The 19,029-nt window shown below is 36.9% G+C and overlaps 2 protein-coding genes across 2 annotated transcripts; one reads left to right on the forward strand and one right to left on the reverse strand.

Annotated features, from left to right (window-relative positions):
- The first annotated feature begins 4,258 nt into the window (after positions 1 to 4,258).
- On the forward strand, positions 4,259 to 6,048 carry LOC125218831 (heavy metal-associated isoprenylated plant protein 3-like). Its single transcript, XM_048120608.2, has 5 exons — positions 4,259 to 4,416; positions 4,500 to 4,602; positions 4,687 to 4,934; positions 5,340 to 5,427; positions 5,505 to 6,048. Exons 1-5 carry the CDS (start codon positions 4,408 to 4,410, stop codon positions 5,873 to 5,875), a joined length of 819 nt encoding a protein of 272 aa, XP_047976565.1. The 5' UTR covers positions 4,259 to 4,407; the 3' UTR covers positions 5,876 to 6,048.
- A 6,559-nt stretch (positions 6,049 to 12,607) lies between these two features.
- LOC125218081 (protein SMALL AUXIN UP-REGULATED RNA 12-like) lies at positions 12,608 to 13,214 on the reverse strand. The gene has a single exon (XM_048119680.2). The coding sequence runs from the start codon at positions 13,171 to 13,173 to the stop codon at positions 12,835 to 12,837; it is 339 nt and encodes a 112-aa protein (XP_047975637.1). The 5' UTR covers positions 13,174 to 13,214; the 3' UTR covers positions 12,608 to 12,834.
- Positions 13,215 to 19,029: the final 5,815 nt, after the last annotated feature.

Here is a 19,029-nt window from a genome sequence, read left to right on the forward strand (position 1 = left end):
TATTTAAAATTCGATCCAAGGATTTGAAGTTTATGATTAGGGCTGTTTGTCAAAGTTCTCAAAAAATTTAGGAAGGAATTAGGATGGTGTGGTTGTTCAAGGTCGAATTTTGGCATCACGGTAACGATCGGAAAAATGAGCTTTTTTCTAGTGATAGGGTACAACTGATGCGATAATAAATTTAAATAAAGTATTTTTTTATGATATTAATCTTATTTAGAAAGAAAGCCAAGACTCATAAACTAGAAATATTGGGGTATTGTCCTAAGTTCTCATCTATTGAAACGAATATTCCATGCAAATTATAACATGAACAACGAAACATGAAATCTCTGAGTTAAGAGGTCCAATTATTAAAGGTTGGAATCCAATATTTGTTAAATGTCCTTTTCTCTTTTGTGGTGGCCCGCATAGTCGTTGGTCATGGCATTGGCCACCTACCAAACTACAATGCCACAAATGTTTGCGTATCGAAAGTGAAGATCGATTCAACTAAAAAATATCAAGATCTAACTTTTGGCCCAGCTCTAACCGTTATTATGTTGGAATCCAACAAATACAAGTATAAATGTGTTTGTGTCCGACGACAGCATTCAAGTTATATGGGCTGAAAGTCTATCAAACAAATAGAGCAACAATATATTCTACTAATAATCAAATTAACCAACCCATTATTAGTCAGGCCCAAATTAATGGCATTGTTTTACAAACACAAAATCAAGCTTCTTAGTATAATACTCCACTTAGCGCTATACTTAATCCAATCACGATCTTTATACCAAACATCTCTAAAACACGGATTATCTTTTACTTGACATGTTTATGGAAAATTGTACTTAGTAACCTTTTGGTAGAACAAAGGCCTTTACCTACATATTCTCTGCGAATTAATGCGGTCACGAATATTCACAAATCACACCATAATTTGCAATTGTGCAATTGGAATTCGTAAATTAAAATCAGCTTTAATTTCAGTTTCATCGATTTCTATTAATTTGCTCCTAATTTTGTAATCTATTTCAAAATTTTAAATTTTATTAAATGCACTCTATTTTTAAATCATTTAAGGACTGCCATTGGGCTTGATTATGTTTAGGACTAAGTGGGTCCAAGGTCAATAACTTATAAAACTTGAATTTGGATTGGATATCAAGTTAGGCAATTTGAGCTCTTAGTGTTGGGCTTAAATTAAATATAGTTTGGGCTTGGAACAAGTCGTCCAAGATAGCATCAGGTCCGAAGTGACGTCGGTGGGGGGACAAACATGAAATATTTACGTCCAAGTTACCATGAGGTTGGGAGGGACAATTGGCCCCGGGATCCGCCACTATTTTCGTACAAACTTAAATTGTGATAGTTTTAACTTATCGCGACCAATTTTTCGAATCCTTTGGTTTCTATGCGTATACTATTTTTTTTTTTCAAAGAGTAAAGGCTCAAATTCGTCTTAAACATATGACTAGGAGTGGGTCGATACGATATATCGTATCGAAAACGTTATATCGTGTATCGTATCGAAAATATCGATATGAAAGAATTTCATATCGTTATCGTATCGAAAGTTTCGATATATCGAACTTTCGATATAAAAAAATTTCATATCGTTATCGTATCGATATTTCGATATATCGTATCGAAATTCGATATATATCGAAAATAAAATATCGATATATCGAAAATTTTCGATATATATCGTATTTTCGATATAAAATGATATATCGCGATATAAGGAAATTCATATCGTTATTGTATCGAAAACTTACAATACGATATCGTATCGTATCGAAAATTACGATATATCGAAAATTCGATAATTTTTCGATATTTTTCAATATGATACGAGCGATATATCATTTTTTCGATATTTTTCTCCAGCCCTACATATGACGATTTTACAATTTTGGTCCAAAACATTATTTTTTGAATTGTTTGGTCCTGAACAAATAAAATTGGATCGGATTTGGTCTATTTTCTACGGAACCATTTATTTTTAACAGTCAACAAAAAATAAATGGCATTTGACTATATTAGTATTTTTAATTAATATATTTAATATTTCTAAATCTTATTATACACTACAAACGGTACGTTCTTAACAGAGAAATTAATAGTAGTAATAACAGAGAAATAACAATAATGTTAACATACAAGAGTGAATTGAGTCGGATCCAACGGACCTTCGAACGATGACTTCACTGGACTGAGAGAAGGCCTGGCCAAGAAACTAGCCCATGGCTGCCCACGCAAAACCACCGACGAAACTTATATATTCAACATCGGCCATTGATATTTAGAGAAGAGAGGAAAAAGTGTTGAATCTATAACTCTAAAACCCCATTTAGAAATACTAATCTAGTCAAATGCCTTTTAATTTGTTTGACTACTAAAAATAAGGGTTCCGTAAAAATTGGACCAAATCCGGTCCATTTTTATTTATTCGGGACCAAATAATTCAAAAGATAATGTTCTGAACCAAAATTATAAAATTGTGATATGTTTTAGGACAACTTTTAGCCTTTACGCCTTTTTAAACGCACGTTCAATTAGACAAATGTGTATACCAATTTTATAGTTCATTTGTTCACTTATTTTCAATTAATTTAAAGATAGAAACCTAATAAAATTGTGTGACTAAGTCGTACTCGATTTGATCTTTTATTACCAGGTCACACTCTGAGTTGGTCATATTATTTTGCTTCACGTAATTAATACTCCATCCGTCTATAAAAAAATAGAGCAATTTGTATATGACACGGGTTTTAATGTAGAATTGGTAAAATAAGATAAAAGGGAAAAAAGTAAGAAAGAAGAAGAAAAAGTAAGTGAGAATTAGTGTTAGTGAAATGACGTTTGATTCAAAGAACTGTGCTTAGCCCCCTGCTCATGAAAGGGCTCCACTTGTAAAGTTATTATTTGTTGAAAACGTTCCATAAATGAATGTGCTCTATTTTTTGTGGACGACCAAAAATGGTAATTGTGTTCTATTTTTTATGGACGGAGGGAGTAACATTTCACTTGACACGGATTTTAAGAAATAAAATGCATAGTAGGTGGACTAAATAAAGGAATATATGTCCTATTTTTATACGTTAACTTTGTAATAAAATGTAAATGAAATGAATTAGTGGAATGCAGGGTTCATTATCAAAATTAGTACTCCTTTTGTTACCTAAAACTATGAATATTTGAAACGATATGAGTTTTAATATAAAATTGGTAAAGTAAAAGAGATAATAGAAATAAAAGCGTGTTAGTTGAAAATGGGTCTTATCTCATTATAGAGAAAGAATTTTCTTTAATAGAAGTGTGTATTTTTATGAAACAAATTTTTTTAAAAAATTGTTTTTAAAAAATGAAGATAATAAAACATAAGAAGGTCAATTAATTAAAAACGGATAAATAAAAATGAAATTGATGTCAATTATATACCGTAAGTAGTGAAGCAAAACAAGGACATATTATCTATGAAAATGAAAAAGAATAGATAAGACCAAATTCCATGTGTCACTAGTGCTGATAAGTAGAAGTTTCGAAGAAGCCATCTAACCCAATTCACACGCCATTTCTTACCCGACACGCATTAGTGTGATCCACCAATCATAAACATTTTATCATTAATTCCATGGAGAAAAACAATAACAATCGTACAACCTAATTTCAAAATTTTGGCAATTTAATGCATATACACTTAATTTCTAACTAAACTACTACTAGTAACAAAATTAAGAAGAAGAGTGTATAAAAGAGGATGAAGTGTTTGGGAAAAAAGAAAAAGAGAAAATGCTCATACATTTTTGGAACAACACAGAAAAGAATACAGTTAAGAGAATGGAGTATATATTATAAAAAGAAGAGCAATGAAGTACTCCTTCCGTCTATAAAGAATATGAAAATTTGTTTTGGCATGAGTTTTAAAAGTAAAAAGAGATAGAATGATTATACCTTATTAGAGAAAAATGAATTTTTAAAATTAAAATATTTATATTTTTTAGAGACGGATTAAAAAGGAAATAATTTATATATTTTTCAGAAGGATTATAAAAATGGAAGAAGTGTTATGTCAAAAAAAAGGACAGAAAATGTCTAAAACTTTTTTGGAACAATGTAAAAAAGAATATGAGTGAATCTAAGTGAATGATAATCCACTAAATTCCAGTATTTTATTCATTGAGTTTAGTTTAATATTAAATTAACACAATATTAGTATCGTGGTGGGATGGAGAAGTAGTCCACTAGTAGTAGTAGTACATTTTAGAGGCGCACAAATTTGACATTCCCACCGCCAGCTCACTCGCACGGTCCATAGACCATAGTCACTCATTTTCCCCCTTTCTATCTCTTCTATATAAATCCTTTTTGCTAACTTAATTCGTATAACAACCAACAATCACTCTTCACAATCTCACAATGGGAGAGGTATGTTTACGTATTAGTACTATATGCGAATATAATTTTTAGCCTTTGTAATTAATTTGTTTTTCATCTTGTGTAATTTGTAGAAGAAGGAGAAGGAGAATGGAGGAGTGACCGTCGTCCTCAAAGCCGACTTCCATTGCGACGGCTGCGCTTCTAAAGTTATCAAGTGCATTCGCTCTTTTGACGGTAATTTGAACTAACTAATACCTCCTTAATTTGTGTGTTTTCTGATTTGTTTTGTTTTACGACTTTTTTGAATTTGTGCAATAGGCGTCGATTCAGTGACGATTGACGGCCAGAAGATGACGGTTGTGGGAAATGTAGATCCGGCGAAGCTTCGGGAGAAGACTGAGCAGAAAACGCACAAAAAAGTGGAGCTGATTTCGCCGCAACCGAAAAAAGACGGCGGCGAGAAGGAGAACGCCAAAGGCAAAGACAACAGCGGCGGCGATGGCAAAAAGGAGAAGAAAAAGGATAACAAAGACGGAGGCGATGCTAAAAAGTCCGATGAGAAAGAGGTGAAAAAGCTTTATTATGTTACTAATTTTTTATTAACCCACTTGGAGTCAGTACTACTCATTACTCAATGCTCTCTATTCTTCATTAATGGATTGTCCGGTCCCCATTTTTGTGAATTTCAATGTGATGTGCTTCTGTCGTTCTAGCCCAGTGTCGCGTCGCCGTCGTCGTTTTACTCATTAGAATAAAAAATTGAATTTAGTTCATAAAGATTAATTTATTCCGGTAAAAGCGGAAATTCATGTGGAAGACAGCCATACGTTTGTAGCGACTGTTTTAGAAGGCGACAATTCACGTCAACTCTCATTGGTTATTGTATAATGCTTGGATGTTTCTACATTCAATTACCGTAATTTTAGCATTACTAATTTTTGTAATATCAATTCCATTTCCATTTTTGACAGCCACCTGTGACTACGGCGATTCTGAAGCTGAATCTTCACTGCGACGGATGCATCCACAAAATCTACAAAACCATCACCAAAACTAAAGGTAAGATTATTTCCACAATTTCTGTAACTTCACCATGTATAAATTCGACTAAGTTTCCTCTCGGCTGCCTTGTGCAGGCTTCAAGGATATGAAGATTGACACGCAGAAGGATCTGGTGACGGTGACGGGCTCCATGGACATGAAGGCGCTGGCTGATGTGTTGCAGAAGCAGTTGAAGAGAGACGTGGCTGTCGTGCCGCCGAAGAAAGATGGCGATAATAAAGAGAAAGGCGGTGGCGGTGGCGATGGGAAAGGGAAGAGCGGCGGCGGCGATGAGAATGTGCAAGGAAACAAAATGCAGGCTCCGCCGCTAGTGTATCCGTACCCGTTTGTATCCGGGGCGGGGCACGCCGTTGGTGACCAATTTCATTACAATCCGTATGGGCCCCAGTTCCATGCCCCTCAAATTTTCAGCGACGAGAACCCCAACGCTTGCAGTGTTATGTGAGTGGCATCATTTGTAAATAAGATTACTTTTCCAGGTCAGTTTGCTCAACTGTTTTCGGTCCATTTATTTAATACACTATATCTAATTTGATTATGTAAAACTTTGTAACCGTTTATGTTTGTTTTGACCAATTTTGGTAGCTATTTATTTATATAAATCAATTGTTTAGTTCCTTTGTGGAGTTGGGCCTTTCTCATGATTGCATAAATTGATTTTCTGAATTATGATCAATAGTTTATCAAGGTTGGTGGAAAGTGGTCAAAAGAAATTTCTGGAACCTATTTTTATAATAGTGATAATTTGAAGTTTAGCAGTTGTAATGTGTTCGAACTTCGAACTATAAAAACTAGTACATCAATGTCGGTATATGTTGTCTAATACAAGAATCTAGAAGTTTGATTACTACTATTAAACAATACATTATGATTACCAGCATTCAAACTCTCTGGGCCTCATGTTACGATCACTTGCACCGATAAACTTAGTAAGAATTATTTAAAAATGAACGTAGGAATAGTTATTATTAGTTCAATTTCTGGGGAGCCATGGACATCCAAGCTAACATGTAGCTCCGCCCCTGCAAACAATGGTAATTGGAGTTTTATAGACAAAAAACTTAGTGCATGCAGTGAATCAATTCATTTCATATAATCTAGTCTCAGTCCTTGCAACAACTACTTTTGGTATGTGGGTTTGATGAGGATAGATATGAATGGATGGAGCACCAACTTTAGGTGATGTAGGCATGCTTCTGTTTTGGTTTTACTTTCTCTGTTGTTTGACCTTGGATATATTGTTTTGTCTTTACTTTTGCTTTTGTTTGCCCGCTGGAATTTTGGTTCGCCATTTTGGATGGTTTGGCACCTTCTCTTTGTTAGAAAAACAAAATTTATGTGGTCCGAACATTAATTGGATTAATCTTGCAAAAATAAAAGGTGAATATAATGACATTGATATATGATCTCACCATTTTTCAGTCATTACGCAATTTCATCAGCATAACATTTTTTAAAAAAAAGTTGATGAATGTGTTTTGAGTTTATAAAGATTAATGAGTTTCTCTAGAAAAAAGTGTGGTTTTTTTATTAAATAAGAGATATTTAAAAATTGAAATATTAAATGTATAAATATATGGTCATGTTATAAAGAAAAGTCATTCAATATAATAAATATTGTATACTTTTTATGGACACGTGGAGCATATATATGTTAAAGTAAAAGACTATTAGAGCATCCGCAATGGTTAATAGGCCAGCCATAGGCCAGCCATTCTCTCCTCTGCCACGGCAGCAACACTAAAAAAACCACCTGTCACGTCAGATTTAGGCCAGCCATAGGCCAGCCGCAATAAAAACAATTCAAAATATACTACATTTACGGAATTAAAATTGCGATATACGGAATTAAATTTACGACACATATACGGAAAAAATAATCCATTCCATTAAAAAAAAGTACAAAGATTTAAAAAAAAAGTACATGATTTTTTTTTTAAAAAAAGGGCTTCAACACCCGAGCCCCGCCACTCTCTACTCCTCATCGCCGTCGCCGTCGCCCTCCTCGTCGCCGCCTCCGTCTCCGCCGCCGCTGCCGCCACCCGTGGTATCTGAGCCCACGTCGGAACCCCCCAGCCGTGACCTCGCCATCTCTAAATCAGCACGCATGCTCTCGAGCATCTCGTAAAGAAACCTCTTCTCCGTGGGGTCAGTGGCGTTCTTCCACTCTCGGAAGACCTGTAACATCTGAGCCCGCGTTTGGTTACGCGAATGGAGAGCGTACTCGAGTGGGGCGGCTGGGAGGGCGGAGGACTGGACCTCGCGAGGCGATAGGGGGGATCTGCCCCTCGCAGCCCGCTGCGCCCGCTTCTGTCCAACCGGGCGGGGGCGACCAGTAAATGAAGGAGGGGATGGAAACTCCTCAGCATCCGGGGGGAGGTCGTGGGATCCGCCGCTGCTGCCGCTGTAGTCGCCGCTATAGTTCAGTCGCTGCTTCTTCGGCCACCCAGCGTCGCACCCCGCCCGGAACTTCTCCGAGTCCTTCAGCAACAAGAAGCACTCCCAGAAGGTGAACTCCTTATACTTCCCCTCCAAGGGGAACTGACTCGCGGCTATCCTCCGGGCGTCGTCCTCAGTCTGCCCACTTTTGAGCTGACGGAGGGCGTTGGCTTACAAATTCGCAAAACGGCCCACTGCGGCCCTGGTGCGCTCTCACCCCTTCCGGACCTCCTCGTTGCTGAAGTCCTTCCCGTGCGGGCAGTGCCTCTTATAGGCAGCACTGATCTTCGCCCACATGTTGACGACCCGCTGGTTGTTCGCAACCAGTGGATCGTCGCACACCTCCAACCACCCCTTGGCCACCGCGGCGTACTCATCCTCCGTCCACTTCCTCCGGCCGGTGGCAGTGGGCTGCGATGACTCGCCGACCGCCTTCCCCTTCACCTTCCCCCTCGTCTTCTTCCTCGGCGCGGCCGGCGTCGCTCGAACGGGAATATCATCGTCCCCGAGATCGATCCCCATATCATGCAATGACAGAAGGTCATCGCCAGAGAACTGCGTCTCCACCGGGGTCGACGTGTGAGACGAAGCCGTCAAGAAATCAAGCGAGGGCCGATATACCGCGTCCCCTCCTGGTGACCCCTGCAGCCCCCCCGGCATCCCGGGATGCATACCGTGCGGCATCCCCCCGACATCCCCCCCTGCCACATCATCCCCATCATCTGCTGCAGCATCATCTGCTGCTGCATCTGGGGCATACCCCCCACCCGGGCGCTGACTGCCCGCCGCCCGGCATCCCCCACGGCATACCCCCCTGGTTCCCCCCCATCGCCCCCCCCCCCCCCCCCCGGCGCACCAGCCATCATCCCCATCATCTGATTCCAAGGGATGTTAAACCCCGGGCCCATCTGCCCCCATCCAGATCCCACAGGTACCGTGGGAGTCTGAGATCCACTCGTCGCTGGGTTGGACTCGTTGTTGTGATCCATCGCCGCTCGATAATGCTCTTGTACAGAAAGTTAGAGAGAGAGAAAACTCGTTAAAACAAGTGGTGCAAATGAAAATGAAACGAAAATCGCGTTTGTATAGGTTTTAAAAAAAAAAAAAAATCGGAAAACACCGCTGGCCGATCGCTAGCCGATCGGCCAGCGGATCGGCTAGCGACGAGCGATCGGCCAGCCCACGCCGATGCGCTCGCCGATTTCGCGCTCGCCGGTCGCAATGGTTCGGCTAGCCGATCGGCTAGCACGACGAATCGGCTAGCCGGTCGCTAGCCGACCATTGCGGATGCTCTTACCTCTTTTTGAGGGAAAAGGAAGACTTTCAGTAAAACTCAAGAATAATGCATTATCTTATAAACGAAATTGTAGTGGAATTTGAATATCGACGAGTTTAATACATTGTATGTAATGAATGATGCTCAAGTCCAAGAAGTTTTTTAAAAAAATAAATGAAATGAAATAAAAATATATTAGTATGTGTATGAAGTTTACATAAACAAAAATAAATAAAATGAAATGAAATACTACTAGTTGCAAACAACAGAGAGACAAAGCATGATAGAAGCAGCAATTATGTTTGTCTTATCTTTTGGCAAATGTGTTAATCTTTCTCTTACTCTATATGATATTTTAGGGTGTTTCATTTTTTTTTCATTTGAAAACAATATATTAGGTTGTTAGTGAAGTGTTGTAAAGCAATGGACTATGGTTGCTGTAATGCACTCTCTTAATCTCTTTATCCCATATGTCCTTTTCTCCCGTAACAACCCACCTTCCCAAAAAAATACGTATATTTTTTTTCTCCTCCTACAAAGATACATTATACTAAAACGCACATGCTTCCATTTTCTTTTATTCTTTATTTAGCTTCACACTACATTTCCAATCAAGACAATCCTTTTTTGCACGTGACATGTAGATATTTTTAAATATTTTGGTATAGGTATAAATATAGGATCCTTAAGAATAAAAAATTCAAATGTTGATTTTCTTATCTTTACATTTTTAGCTCGATTAGCCCCTTGCACTCACATGAAACATGAATGTTTAGAGTTAAGTTGAAAATCTGTAATCCAATAACAACTTGATTAGGCCACGCCCAATCAGCTCTTAATTTGAATAAGAATGATCCACACCTTGATGTGCTAACTCAATTGACATTCATATATATATATATATATTCATTTTACACATGATATATATAACTGGTGCTGACAGAAGTGTATCAAGAACTTGTAAGTTGGTATTGCAAATCCTACTATAAATAATTATACTACATCTGTCTCTTAAAATTATGCAAATTTTTATTTTAGAAAACTTTTTAACAATTTATCATCCATAAATATCATTTTAATTGCGACTTATATGAGAATTAATAAATTACATATTTTATGATCTCCACTATCCACTAACAATATATAAATAAACACTATTGTAAAAGACACGGGTTTTAAAACCCAATCGGTAAAGTAAGAGAGAAGTGGGAAAAGACGGTAAAAGTAGTGTTAGTGAATTGTGGGTTCACATTATTAGTAGCGTTTAAAACGTTTTATTTTTAAAATTAATCTAATTTTGATGTACGGTCTAAAATAGTAAAGTAGTTAATTTTTGGTGGACGAAGATAGTATATTTTTTCTTTTTCTCTCTCTTAGTTTATTAAAACCATATCATCTTTTAAAATTATTATTTTTAAATGATAGAAGCAGTATAATACTAAAAGCAAAACAATGCTAAAAGTAGGACAAATGCAGTGGCCAATGTTAAAAAAAACAAAAATAAAAAATGAATTCAATTATTCAAATTCATTCAAATCGAAATTATAAGAAATGAGTTCAATAAAAATTGTCCAACACAAATACTCGTCATTTGGAAATCCGCTGACCCTTCTGTAGTGGCGGATTTAAGTGAGAACAAACTGGTACGAGTGTAACCCCAGAACAAAGTGCTAGTAGTGGTGCAGTGGTAGACATATACCCTTGCCATCCGGTAGACTACAGTTCGAATTCTGCGGTAATCGTAATAAATAGTTAGAATGATTAATAGTAAAGTAAAATCGAGAATAACGTAGATTTGTCTTGTTAATTATTTTAATGTTTTGAATGCATTTAATTTTGTTTATCTTTTTATTATTGTACATTCAAATTTTTTTTAATTAATTTATTTAATATTCTCTTATAGACATTGTTTGATTTTCTTATCAGGCATTTATATTTCTTTATTATTTCTCAATCCTTTGCAAAACAATTTAATTTATTTTAATGCATTTTAAAATATTTTACTCATTCTAATGTATTTAAACTTTTTTTTATTTTGAAAAACGACTAAATTTTGCTTAGATAATTGAAAATATGATTTTTTTTTATATATAAAAATGATACTCTATATGTTGCTAAAGTTCAAATAAATCATTCATATAATACTATAATATTTCATTTTTATATATAATGAAGTTTATTATAAAAAAAAAGATATCAAATGAGTAAAGCATCGGTCAAATTTTGAAACTCTAAATCATTATAATTATTTATCGCACCCCCAAATCGGAAATCCTGGATCTGCCACTGCCCTTATGTGTAGGTTCGAAATGGTCAGGTAAGGCTGAGCCAGTATTGGGAAGTTGGTAGCGGCTGGTCTGGTTTCTACTGTCTCTTGATGTAAAAGCTAACTGGACTACTTTTTGGGCTTGACGTGTGAATCAATTCTGTATCTAAATTTTTGGGCTTGAATTGTGAATTAACTCCTCATAGAATTTATATTTTGGGCTTGAGGTATGATCTTATCGTTAGAATTAATTCCTCTTTGATTCAAAATAATTAATTAGTGTACATTACTAATAATAGTATTAAATAATCATATGAAGATAATAATAGTATTAATAAAAAATTTGGGGTACACTTAATAATAGTATTAACACAAAATTTGGGGTACAATTGTACCCTTCTCCCTATATATAGCTGCATCTAAGAAAAACATGGAACATCTAACTAAAAACACATACAGTATATATGTAATGTGTGAGTTGCAACGTCAACAAAATATCACACATATATAAGAACTTCAAAGATGTATTACTACGAAGAAAACTTCCATAATGGTTGAGTCACTTTTCCAAGTGAAATGGAAATAGCAAACAAGTTTCCGAGTAGAAATTTATATTGATAAATTTTGTTTAGTAACTAAATAAGACTAGGGATAGATAGCACCATATACCTTACCAAATTCTTGATACAAGTGAATATCATACTTTTATCTGATCGTTATTTTGGTATGCCAATATTCCATATCGTTACGAAACCAATTTTTCGGTATGCCATACTGAAATCTCGTATGTTGTATGTATTTTCAGTGTATTGTATCAACATTCGGCATATACGTTTGATTTGGTATGAAAATCCGATATATATTGTGTTATTTGTATATCGCTACAGCGGTGTATGCGATATGCCTAAAATTAAGCATATACCATACTTGTATAGTAAAAGTATCGCAAAATATCGCGGTAAGCAAAATTGCATACCTTTATCGTACCAAAATCTTCCGGTACGATATCATACTATATTGAAATTTACGGTACGTCAAAATTTTGGTATTTAATTTCCGATTCGATGTAAGTAAGTTGTACTGGTATTTCGAAATATTTCACAATCCCTGAATAACACAGATTAAGACCCCAAGAAATATTTTTACATAGAAATTACTCCATATAACATTCGTTTTTTTAGATATTACTGACCTATTGGGGAAGCGCTGGGAAATTTGATGATAGTATCCACTTACCGAAGCCATTACTAGAAAACAATGGAATTGAAGCCTCCACTAAAAATTACTACCATTTTCGACATGTTATAGTAGTATCGGTTTAATTTTTTGTATATGCTAGAAAATTGAGGAATGAATGGGGTCATGACTCGTCTATATATATAAATATATGGTTGAAGTAGAAAAATGAGGGTACAGTGGTGTTTTATTGCAAGGTCCAGTTAGAAGGGGTTTCCTCTGCCAGTATCCGCTGGAGCTCGGTGGGACGGCATGGAACGGTGAGGGCGCCGCGGTGATCGAAGCCGTATTCTTCGGCAGCTTGCTCCAATAGCCGCAAGAATGAGGGGCGTGTGAGGAAACTCAAGGGAACGATAAATCGCCCCAATTGATCGTCGTCCACCGCCATCACCGCAAAATGTCCTTCCTTCACATCCACCGGCACCTTCATTTCCTCGCCGGAAAAATGCTTCTTGCCGGAAAGTAGACTCTTTTGTAGCCTCTTAAGGTTTAGTACGTCAACAATTTTTTTCTTAGTGTTTGCCATTGCCCTTTTTTTATGTGATATGAGGGTTTCTTTTTTGGGAAACACGGGATGGCTTTTATTTTTTATGATATGATATCTAGGTTTGGTACGCACATATAAATAGACTGCCAAAGCCACGTACATAATGCTCTTACTTCTTCTAATACTAGTAGCACTACTACCTATAAAGGTAAGTATACATATGTAAAATTTCTCTTTCATTTGATCGCATTAAAATTTTGTACACTATAAATGATTTTAACTTATTATAATTATTTTTTTTATGAATTCTAATTTCACGCTTTACTCCTAAATTAGACTGTTAGGTTTACAAATTTTAGGGGTTTCTAATGATATATTTTTCAGTTCGAATTTATTTTTACGTAAACGTAAATAATACTTTTCAGGTTAGTATGCATGTCCTACATATACGCGTAATTGCCTACATTTGAGACAACTTGATTATGATTTCAATTTTTATTGTATAAACCAAATTCACTCAAAAACCATAAACAATTATAAGTATAGTAGTAACTTACAAACATAATTAATTCATTTTTCGATGCGCCAATTAAAATTAAAATTTGGCCAAAACTCAAGCCCCAACTGGTAGAAAAAAACCCACAACCCCTTGGGGTTTAACGAAAAATGAACTTTAATCTTTCTTTAACAATCCCCAACTTTCAAAACTCTCTTGAAAATGTCCCAACTTTTAATAAAAACCTTAAATTTCCATTTTTAAAAAATGTCCCTAATTATGTCAAAATCCTCTCAACCAGTGTTTTCTTTTAACTATTCTCAACATTCAGCATTTTTCATAAATTAAAATATCTTGGTATATAAAATTCAGTGGCAGAAAGTTGATTCATCTCGCTAGATCGAGACTCTAGCGAGATGAATCAACTTTCCGTTAACAAATTTTATACAGAGAAATATTTTATTGAAAATTTTGAAATTTGGAGATAACTATATTTTATAGAGAACTGAAAGTGGTAGTAATTTTTTTCATGAAAAATGAAAATTTGTGGACACTGTTGGAATATTGGACTAAAAGCTGGGGAAATTTTCATAAGAAGTTGAAAGTTTGGAGGTTTATAAATGAAAAATGAAAATTTCATCACAGTTTTAGTAACAAATAAAATTGGAATTTTTTTTAATAAACAAAACAGAATTATGTTGAAGATAATTTTCAAAAAAATATAAAAAGTTGGGAGTTGGGACACAAATTAGGATGAATCCAAATTTTAATTCGATCTTTTGGAGTTATTTAATTAGTTTCCTGAGTTCAATAAGTAATAGTGCTCCAAATCCAAATAGAACTTATTGGTCTTATTATAAATCTAGCAATGAATCAAGTACCGACCACATATTTAGAATATGTGGTGTGTCTGAATTGAACGTGCCACAAATTAAAAATGATGTGTAATGGGAAGATAAGAAGAAAGAAGATGATGGTTGGGACAATGGGACTTGGAGTTGGGTGTGTTTTAATTTGGGAGACCGATGCATGTGACCAAGTTTGAGTGCAGCCATGTAACGTCGCTATAATCATAGGTTGTCATTTCACTTCTTCATTTGCAACCCTTTTTTTGAATTAAATAATTCTACATGAGATTTTCGTGCGTCCTTTAATTATAATATGATCAGGGATTCCAAATAGTAATACTATCAGAATACTGTGAAGGTTTTTGCCTGTATTTCTAAAATATCTTCGAGGAACAGAATTGTAGAGGTAATGTAGAAAATAATTGATAGAATTTAGATTTGCATTTTGAAGATACTTACCACTCCCTCCGTCCCAGATTTATTGTCACATTTTGTTATGGCACGGGTATTAAGGAATTGGTGGAGTGTGTAATTAATGAAGTGAGAGGTGTAGTGTGGAATAAATGAAATGAGATGGTGGAGTGAGATGATGGAGTGTGTAATAAATAAAGTGAGATGATGAAGGTGGGTCCCTTTTTGACTTCATGGTTTTTTATTTTTGTTTTGATTTATGTTAATGTAGATAATGACATTTGGGTGTAATTTTAGTGAATAATGGGTAAAATTTTATATCCAAATATGGAAAATTCTAAATGTAACTATAAATGTGGGACGGACTTTTATGACAAAATGTGACTATAAATCTGGGACAGAGGGAGTATCTTTATTCTCTTAATCATGAGATGAATCACATTAGAAAATCGCATTTATTTAAAATAAAGGTATCAAAAAAAATTAAAGTGCATTTCCATAAGTTAAGCATGAGAGCGAAAATGGTTATTTTGAAACCGAAGAACATCTTCGGTGGCGGACTTCCCAATAGGACTTCCACTAGGATTTCCCACAAAAATCTCCTGCCACGTCACTAGGACTTCCACTAGGAGTTCTCATCCCACTGGACAATGTAGGACTTCCACTAGGACTTCCCGCAATAAAATAAATTCACAATTACTCAATTTACGGAATTAAAATGTCGACACGGAATACGGGAAAATTCGAATACTTCATTAAAAAAAATTACATAATACTTAAAAAAAACATAATTAAGTTTAAAATTACATAATCATAAAAAGTCGAGAAATACAACCCTCGGCTCTCACTCCTCCTCGTCCTCGTCCTCGTCGCCCGTGCCGCTGCCGCCTCCGACGTCCCCGTCCCCAATCTCGACGCCATAATCATCAATGGGTGGCATTCCTAAATCGCGCCGACATGCGTCAATCACATCCTTGCACATCCTTTTGTACGCAGGATCGTGCGTGCTACACCACCTATGCATGTTCTGACTCAGGGTCTTCGTTAGCTGCGCGCGGGCGAGACGGTTGTACTCATCTGGGGCTTCAGGGGCCTCCGATTCGACCTCGAAGGACCCGCTGCGGCTGCCGCTTCCCCTCGCCATCCGCTGCGCAACCTTTTGCCCCATCGGGCGACGACGATGGTGAGAGTCTGATCGTGGTAGCGGGGACACTTCCTCGGCTTCGGGGAGCTCGTGCGAACCAGCACTGGTGTTGTACTCACCAGAAGAGTTGATCTTCGTCCGCTTCCAACCCGAGTCAACACCAACACAAAACTTTTGCGAACCTCTGACCACGAGAAAGGCCTCCCATTGGTCAAACTCTTTAAACTTCAATTCTTTGCCGGGGTACTGGGACAAGGCCCGGTTCTTCACATCCTCCTCAGACATGCCGTTGGTTGCCATGTGCAGGTTGTTTTGGTAGAGGCCGGAAAAATGACTGAGCTTAGGCCTCAACCGATCACACTGTTTCCAGCATTGCTCGAGACTGCGAGGCTTCGCCCCAGCCGGTTTGTTTGTGAGGTAGGCGTCACTAATGCGATGCCACAATCGGTCAATATACTGCTTCGCACCGACACAGGGATCCTCGACTACACCGACACAGGACTTCGCAAGCGCGGCGTTTTCCCACACGGTCCAGATCGACCTCTTCCCCCGCTCCTCCTCACCCTCCTCCTCCTCTGCCCCCCGTTTGCGAGGAAGAGCTCGGGGCTTTCCCGTTGCCCTTGCCCCTACCCCTGCCCCTGGCCTTGCCCTTGCCTTTGCCCCTGCCCCTTGCAGCAGGCTCCGCCTCATCGGGAGTCTCACGGATCCGCGATAGCCCCAACTCCTTAAAAGAGAAAGTCGCGATGCCGGCGGCGTACTGAGTCTCCGGAACAGTACTAGGGGAATCATCGGACAACAAATCTATATATGGACGATAGACAGATTCCCTAGGTGTCTGAGGGCTCCTGTGCTGCATCGTCCCACCCATCCCCGCCATATTTGGCGTCATACTCCCCATCCCCGAGGCCTCGGGCATCATCCCACCCACCCCCGCCATATTTGGCGTCATACCACCCATCCCCGCTGTCCCCGGTATCATCCCACCCATCTGACTCATCCAATTGTACATATTGTAGAACATTTGGGGAGTAATCCCTGCCATCCCCGCCATTTGGGGATTCATCCCCGCATTAAAGTTTCCCTTCGTTCCGGCGGGAAACGTGAGTGTGTTTGATCCGCTCGTGGTGGGGGAGTTTCTATTGTACTCCATTTATAGTAGAAATGAAACTTGTAGATTAGAGAGAGAAACTTGTCAACACAAGTGGTGTGAATGAAATGAAGTTCAACGAGCCGTATTTATAGAGTTTTAAAAATAAAATAAAAAAATTAAATTTTAACTCAGACGTCCGACCGTGACATCCGACTGACGCCACAATGGCGGACGTCCGGTCGGACGTCGCGAGGATATCCGACGTCCTCACGGGACGTCCATGTCCGACCTAAACCTTCACAATGGCGGACGTCCTGTCGGACTTCCACGACGTCCGCCGGTGGAGATGCTCCTATGTTATTGATAAAATGAAACGCTTTTAGTGATAGATTCACAAATCTACAGAACTGAATGAATTGGTGTTTTAGCTATAATAATATCGAGAAGTATTGATAAAAATCAGTAGTCAGAAACTTGATACGGATACGGATACGGATACGGATACGGATACGGATAGTTGAGACTCGTATGTCAGTTGGATCTTTATAATTATATCACTGTCGTTGCATGAATTGTCACTTCTCATAATTTAAAGAGAGAAATTAAACTGAAGCAGCACAGCATATTTACATTATTGTGGCGAACGACATAAAGTTCCATGGCATGGTCAGCTAGAGTTGTCTTGTGGCAACTGATAGGGTTAATTAATTGAATGAATTAATAACGTTTTAATTACAAAACAGTATTTATATTTGAGTAAGTCAATCCTTTAAATAAATGGGCAAACTGCATCAGTGTCCACGAGTATGAAGCATGTGCTGAGATTGTCATTCTGTAAGTGAATCAGATGTCATTTTCTTCCATCAATCAATTCTCATCAATCCTTCTATTACTAGTATTATTATTATTCGCTATTATTATTTCATGATAATAAAGTCTACCTAAATAAACTATATACTGTGATGAATATTTGGTTATTATAAATCCAAATATTGCTATCCAGTACGCTAGTACTGTGAACTGTACTCTTACGTTGATATTTATCATATATGTATGTCAGTAAGGATGGCAATGAAATATCTAAATCTCATATAATGAAATATCATCATTTATTTTATTTGTTTTCGCTATATCATCATAATATATACTTATGACTTTAATTAAGTTGTATGACCGACAGTTTACTCTCAGATAGAGTTAATAACTTTATTTTGAATCATACGGGATCATTATACTCCCTCCGTCTCATAACAATATGGACAATGGATATGATACGATAATTAAGATAAAATTAATAAAGTAGGAGAGAATATGAGAATCATTGTTAAAATAGTGTTAGTGGATAGTGAGATCTACATTATTAAATTGATATAACTTTCTAAAAATGGAATACACATATTTTTGTGGGATGGACGAAAATAAAAAGTGTAAATATTTTTATAGGACGGAGGGAGTATATACTTAACCCACACAAAAATAGTTTCATTTATAGATACCACAGATTTTAATGTGCAATTATTAAAGTATGGAAAAGAAAATAGAAAAATGATAAATGAAGAAAGTGAGCATGAGATTAATAGTCGCTTTTCTTGTTCAATTGCATGACCTAAAACAGTTGCTTTGTTCATTTTTATTCACTCAAGTAGTCAAGTTATTCTCGAATCATAATTGGTTTCGACACACATGTAGCATAAGCCAACTTCAAAACCAAGATAATTATTGTACATACAAAATATTTCACCAGTTTTCAATTTAGTACAAAAAATTTCAAATTTACATGAATCATAGAAAAGTTTCATTAATGCTTTAAGTTAATACAAAAATGGCCAAATGAAGACTAAGAAATTGGGACGGAATGTATAATTAACTTAAAATAATAATGAAACTTTTGATAAGATTAATGCAA

Source organism: Salvia hispanica, chromosome 1, assembly GCF_029641045.1.
Source record: "Salvia hispanica isolate PSC_SH4W2 chromosome 1, Shi_PSC_v1, whole genome shotgun sequence".
Classification (NCBI taxonomy): domain Eukaryota; kingdom Viridiplantae; phylum Streptophyta; class Magnoliopsida; order Lamiales; family Lamiaceae; genus Salvia; species Salvia hispanica.

Bases quoted from the DNA above. Each gene is read 5' to 3' on its own strand.
- LOC125218831 (XM_048120608.2), top strand. The intron at 4,603-4,686 runs GTAATTTGAACT...TTTGTGCAATAG, and splicing joins GTGCATTCGCTCTTTTGACG to GCGTCGATTCAGTGACGATT. The intron at 5,428-5,504 runs GTAAGATTATTT...TGCCTTGTGCAG, and splicing joins AACCATCACCAAAACTAAAG to GCTTCAAGGATATGAAGATT.
- LOC125218081 (XM_048119680.2), bottom strand. From the start codon at position 13,173: ATGGCAAACACTAAGAAAAAAATTGTTGACGTACTAAACCTTAAGAGG.